The following is a 5,707-nucleotide window of genomic DNA, read 5'->3' as shown; positions in this document are numbered from 1 at the left end:
CGTCGCTGTCAGCGGGGCCCTCGCTGCGGCGGGCGGCGGGCCGGGGCGAGGGGCGGGGAGCGGAGCTGGACGGAGGGGCCGCGCGGCCGGTGGCGCAGGTCCCGCCGGGGGACGCTGCGCAGGGACGGGGCCGGCAGCGGGGGCGTGTTAAGTGATGAGCTAGAAAGAGCATTATATGCTTTGCTTAAAGGCACTTCGGAGAAGACTTGTACAATCTCTTTAAAAGGTATGGTGAGCCACCAAAAGGACAAGTAGTTATTTAGTATATAATAGGAATGTGTTTATAATTCAATAAATAATAGTGTTGCTTGTTTTAGGTGTCTGGAAGCCATGCATGTAACCAGTATAGAACATCAGGTTCGTTGCCAGAAGAAAAAAAAGAATTTCTGCAAAATGGACCAGACTTACAAGACTTTGTATCAGGGGATTTGTCAGACAAGAATGCATGGGCTGAGTATAAAGGCAATTTAAAGCGCCAGAAAGGAGAAAGGTAATTGTCATTTTAAACAACTATAGTTGCTTCTGTGCAGTATCTTACATGTTTAGTATTAACTACATAATGTATGCAGTGTACTTTTATTAAATTCTGTTGTACTGACTTGCCAAGTTAATTTTTCAAGAAAGAACACTTACAATATTAATTTCAAATATATAACAAAACATGAAGTTGTGGTTGTATTTTCTCACTTGAGTACTTGTGCCATGACTTGTATCAAATTATGAGTATACATCAATAGGTGAGTATACCCTACTTGGGTCATGAAAAAGTATTTTTAATACAATAAAACAAATTATTGCAGACTAAATTTAAAAAGTGGTTAAAACAAAACATCTTTCTACTCATTATTTGATCAGACTTTGTGATAGTTGTGTAATTTATACTGCCATTATCTGAAATGCTACTTGTTGCTACCTTTATTATGGCACTGTTAAATCCCAACAGTAAACAATTTTAAACCTCCTAATGACAACAAGCTCCTACTTTTGAATGTTGGCCTGATAATAAATATGGAAGAGAGAAGTCCATTGTGCCTATGAACAGCATTAATATTTTCAAGCAATCTTTCACAGTTGGGATCTGTAACAAGATAAAGTAGTTGTATGAAATTAATGGAAGCTTACCATGTAAAGAAGTTATTAATCTTTGTTTGCTTGATGTTATTCAGGCTGCAACTTCCTCCATGGCTGAAAACAAAGATTCCCATGGGAAAGAACTATAATAAACTAAAGAATACCTTGAGAAGTTTAAATCTTCATACGGTAAATCTAGAACCAACCATGTCTTCCTGTAGAAATAAGGCATTCTTTTAATGGTTTGAAATTATTTCTTTGTGGAGGACAATTAGAAATCATATCTTATAAAATATTCAAGGCTGAAACCAAGTCCAGTGCTGATCCCTTTTTCCAGGGGTGAATTTTACACATAGAGAATGAAGAAAAAACCTGTACAGAATTTCACATTTTCCCTTCTGTGATTTAAATATTAGGGTTTACTTGCATCCTCAAAAAGAAGATACTATGTGTGACTGCCTTTAAAGGAATCATATACACGTGATTCCAGAATTATACACGTTTTGCATGGTAAGAAATTCTAGAAACATATGGGTTTTATCAAATATACCTCCCAGGTGGTAAAAAGTGGCAAGTATACATAGGCGTTTTTTTCTTCTTTTGGGGGGAAAGATCATGCTTTGATGCATCCTAGTTCTTGTGAATATTTTATCATCTTTCAAATTTAATTTAAAATCTTAATGACAAATAATCTGTGCTAATAAGGCAGATACTTGGCTGAGGAGTGTTTGGAGTTGTAAAGTAGAGGAAAAGAATGGTAGAGGAATGGGTGCCAGGAAATAATGATTTTATTCCTAGCTCTATTACTGACTTCTTATGTAATAACAGGTAACTGTTAACCTTCTCATTTATCACAGAAGGAATTGCATTTTGTTTGTAAGCTATGGTTGAAATATGGTACGATAATGTCTTTTAACTTTAGGTATGTGAGGAAGCACGTTGTCCCAACATTGGAGAATGCTGGGGAGGTGGTGAATATGCTACAGCTACAGCTACTATTATGGTAAGCCATTAACCATTTCTCACTTCTCAAGTATTCTGTAAATGTCTGAGCTGTTGGTAGCAAATCTGGATAGGCAACAACCTCTGCTGTAGTTGTACAAGTTTATTATATGAAACGTACAGTGAATCACTCATTTTTTTCTTTGGTACTGGGCTTTATCTGATTTAGCATAATTAGCAATTTCTTGGCCAAACAATAGTGATGCGTAAAATATAAAGGTAGGAATGTCTTTCTTATTTCAGCTGATGGGTGACACATGCACTAGAGGTTGCAGATTTTGTTCGGTAAAGACAGCAAAAAATCCACCTCCACTAGATCCTGAGGAGCCTTACAATACAGCAAAAGCTATAGCTGAATGGGGCTTGGATTATGTTGTATTGACATCTGTGGACAGAGACGGTTAGTATGTTGTTATTAATGTCTTCCGGTGTAAGCACCCATGTGTTACATGGAATAACCGTAGACCTCAATAAACATTCTTCACTCAATGGGATTATTGAGATATACTATTTTAAAGGGGTCAGCAGTGCTGAAACTTTGGGAAGGTTATACCTATTCTTAGTATTCTCTGTGTCTGTTAAAATATACCAGAAATTACACTGTTATGAAGTATTCAAAATACCGTATTATAATATTTTATTAGATATTCCTAAAAGCTTGTGTTCTTTTAGTAAAGCCAGGACTAATTTTGTGATTGAATGGTCTGGAAGAGCATTTTTATAATTTGTTTTTTGCAAAATTTATACCTATGTGGTATATTCTATTATTTGATCAGCAAAAAAAGCCCTTGTTCATTTGTAATGCCATTACAGAACTTCCTTCCAAAAACTAGACCTGGAACAGACTACACTTAAAAGTTTCCTTTTCTTTCTCTGTGGTTGTAATGGCTCCTCTGTGGTAATACTACATAGGTGGGAAAAACTGCGTTGCAAAGACTGTTCAGTATACTTCTGCTAAAAGTATAGTAGTTTCAGAGTGGCTTACAATAATGATTAACTGGATGTATTTCTATTTTTGTGGAACTATCTCTCAGATTAAAAACATAAATAGATAAAGCCATTCTGTGTTCAGGCTAATAGTGAACCCGCACAGACAAATTCAGAGTAAGTGTTCAAAGTCTGCCTTAAATGATCGTATTTAGCCTGAGTGCAGAACAAGTCTTGGTAGACTATCTGTTGTAAACCTCTGGCATGGTGGTAAGATAAGACTGGGGTTTCAGCTTTTGACTAAAAATTGTATTACTAGCTTGGATTTGAATTTTACACTGCAGTATTTCTGTGACCTTGCTAATAAGTAAATACATTTCTTGAATAAGAAGTTAACTGAATAAATGAATTGCTTCTAGATATGCCGGATGGTGGAGCAGAACACTTTGCAAAGACAGTCTCTCATCTGAAAGAAAGGTATATTATTAATGTTACAAAATTGGTATTAAAACTTCAGAATGTGGTACTTCATGTAGGCCAAAACCAGCTTTAGCTGGATTACTCCAGGTGCCAGGCAAGTACAAAAGTCTGCCCTTTGCTTATTTATGCTCCTTTTTTCCTGTTTTTCATCCTTCCTGGTATAACACCCCCAAAAGTGTTTCAAATTTGGATGCATTTTAGCATCCATGGATGCAATTTAGCCCAAGCTTATTTAAAGCTAAGCACTGGATTATTTCTTTGACCATGTGTCTGGTTTACCAGCACATGAGCACATACTTTTGAGGTATGTTATTCTTAAAGATTAGGGTTCAAACACAGTGGATTTAGAAAACAGTGTCACTGCATTGCAAAGGAAGTTTTTCCACAGTGGCTGTTTCTAAGTCTTTAATTGTATCTTATTTTTCTTATTTAAGCCTTCTTCATTTTCTATATTGCTGCCCTGCGTGCCATCTGATAGCATGCTTGTCTTACCTGCAAATTTAATTCCCATAACCTCATCTGAGTCTTTATCTAGTGCTGAATTTTAAGCCTCACATTGAAAGGTTCCTGTGAAGATATGCAGTTTTCCCCATCTGCCCTTCTGAGCTGAAATCTGGCTACCGGACACTGGGATTAGATTCCTGGGCAATACTGTAGAGTATTCCTATCCCAGTAGACAGGAGTATAGCTGCTTTATATTTCAGAAGCTCTCATACTAAAATCACGTTAAAAATCTTGTTAAATTAACCTGCAACAAAGACGCACAGAAAAAGTTACAGATGAACAGGAAATGTGATTGTTTGACAGACTATAAGAATGGTTTTAATATTATCTGACTTTCATTTTATTTCAGCTCCTGTCAGTAAAATCAGAAAGTAAATACATTATGTTTTGTTTAAATTCTAATATTAGTATTTGCAGAAATATGTGTTTTATGCATGTATCCTGAATTAACTTCACTTTGCATATCTGAGCATCACTAAGTTATGTTTCTTTTTTGCTGAGCTTTGATTAAGTATAGATATTCTAGAGCAATATTTTGTAATACTCGATTTTAGCAACAGTGATACAAATCCCACAGATGTTTTCATTTTCAGTTTCTGCTTTTCAGGAATTCTAAAATTCTAGTAGAATGCCTAACTCCTGATTTTCGAGGGGACCTTAAAGCTGTGGAGAAAGTAGCATTGTCAGGACTAGATGTATATGCCCACAATGTGGAAACTGTTCCAGAATTACAGAGGTAAGCAAAGATAATCTGTATAAATAGAAGGAAATATATAAATAAAAGAGATTTTTCTAAAAGAAATTTTGTGAAAGGAATAGTCAGAGCCATTTATTTAAATCTGCACTAACGCTTTAGGTCCCAGTCCCCTAAATTCCTCTCCTAAACTGGTGTCATTGGTACTATAGTATCAGTAGTAATTCCTCTCTATCTTATAACCAAATACCCACTAATTGGAAAAAAATGCTCCAGCTCTATTTGCCCTGAGTTTTTATATGTACATTTCAAATCAAAGACCTGTCTTAAGAGGAGAATAAGCATATATTCTAATGGAGAGTAGTTTAATCCATTTTATAAGGTATTCTGCTTGAGAAACAGACTTCATTTTTAAACAGTAGTATTTAATGCATGCATTGGATTGTCTTTTGGATGAAATTTTGCTTACTTAGCCAAATACTGTACATTTTAAAATCTATGTTCATGTCAGTCTTTAGCGTTTTGGTTTTCTCTGATTGTAAGGGTGTGACCTGTTCAGCATCTTAAACTACTGTGCCATGAGAAAAATGCAGATTTTTCTGCATTGCAGACACAGCTATAAAATGCTCCTGACTCATGTTAACGCTGTTGCAGGGCAGAGTCTAAGACTGAACAGTGAGTGCTTGGAAATGTGCTGAAAAAGTTTGGGGCTTTTGCTGAAGATGACAAATTTGGGAAAGAGAGGTTTAAGCAAATGAAGAAACTGATTACAAACCAGTCCTGAAACACAATTACATCCATTTCTGTTTTCGCCTCATCTCATGACAGGTTCACATCGTGACCGTTAACTTCTACTCGCATCTACCACTTCCTCACTGCCCCAGGCTATGTGGGTTTTAATTGGGAAAACGTGGGTAGATTTGAAAGGCTTCGAGCTGTAGAAGGAGGGGGCCGGGGAGGCTGCTGAGGGAGGAGCCGCGGCCTGGGTCAGGCCAGGCCGTGCCGGGCCGAGGAGCGGGTTGCGGGCGG

The 5,707-nt window shown here is 36.9% G+C and overlaps 1 protein-coding gene across 4 annotated transcripts in view; it reads left to right on the top strand.

Annotated features, from left to right (window-relative positions):
• The first annotated feature begins 122 nt into the window (after nt 1-122).
• LIAS (lipoic acid synthetase) overlaps nt 123-5,707 on the top strand; it is a 10,836-nt gene continuing 5,251 nt past the window's right edge. For 2 of the 4 annotated variants that reach the window (XR_003256566.1, XR_003256567.1), the window contains exons 1-7: nt 123-226; nt 318-490; nt 1,167-1,260; nt 1,994-2,074; nt 2,317-2,473; nt 3,420-3,477; nt 4,592-4,720. Coding sequence is in view for 2 of the 4 variants with exons in the window: in XM_026085319.1 (XP_025941104.1) it covers nt 1,204-1,260; nt 1,994-2,074; nt 2,317-2,473; nt 3,420-3,477; nt 4,592-4,720 (482 nt within the window). In the remaining 2 variants the exon portion in view is untranslated. Of the gene's footprint in view, nt 227-302; nt 491-1,166; nt 1,261-1,993; nt 2,075-2,316; nt 2,474-3,419; nt 3,478-4,591; nt 4,721-5,707 lie in introns of all 4 variants that reach the window. The other 2 variants (XM_026085319.1, XM_026085318.1) reach the window with 2 other exon arrangements.

This window comes from Apteryx rowi, unplaced genomic scaffold (genome assembly GCF_003343035.1).
Source record: "Apteryx rowi isolate R43461 unplaced genomic scaffold, aptRow1 scaffold_664, whole genome shotgun sequence".
Taxonomy (NCBI): Eukaryota; Metazoa; Chordata; class Aves; order Apterygiformes; family Apterygidae; genus Apteryx; species Apteryx rowi.
The sequence above is the reverse complement of the archived record's forward strand: the minus strand, read 5'-3'. Positions and strand labels throughout refer to the sequence as shown.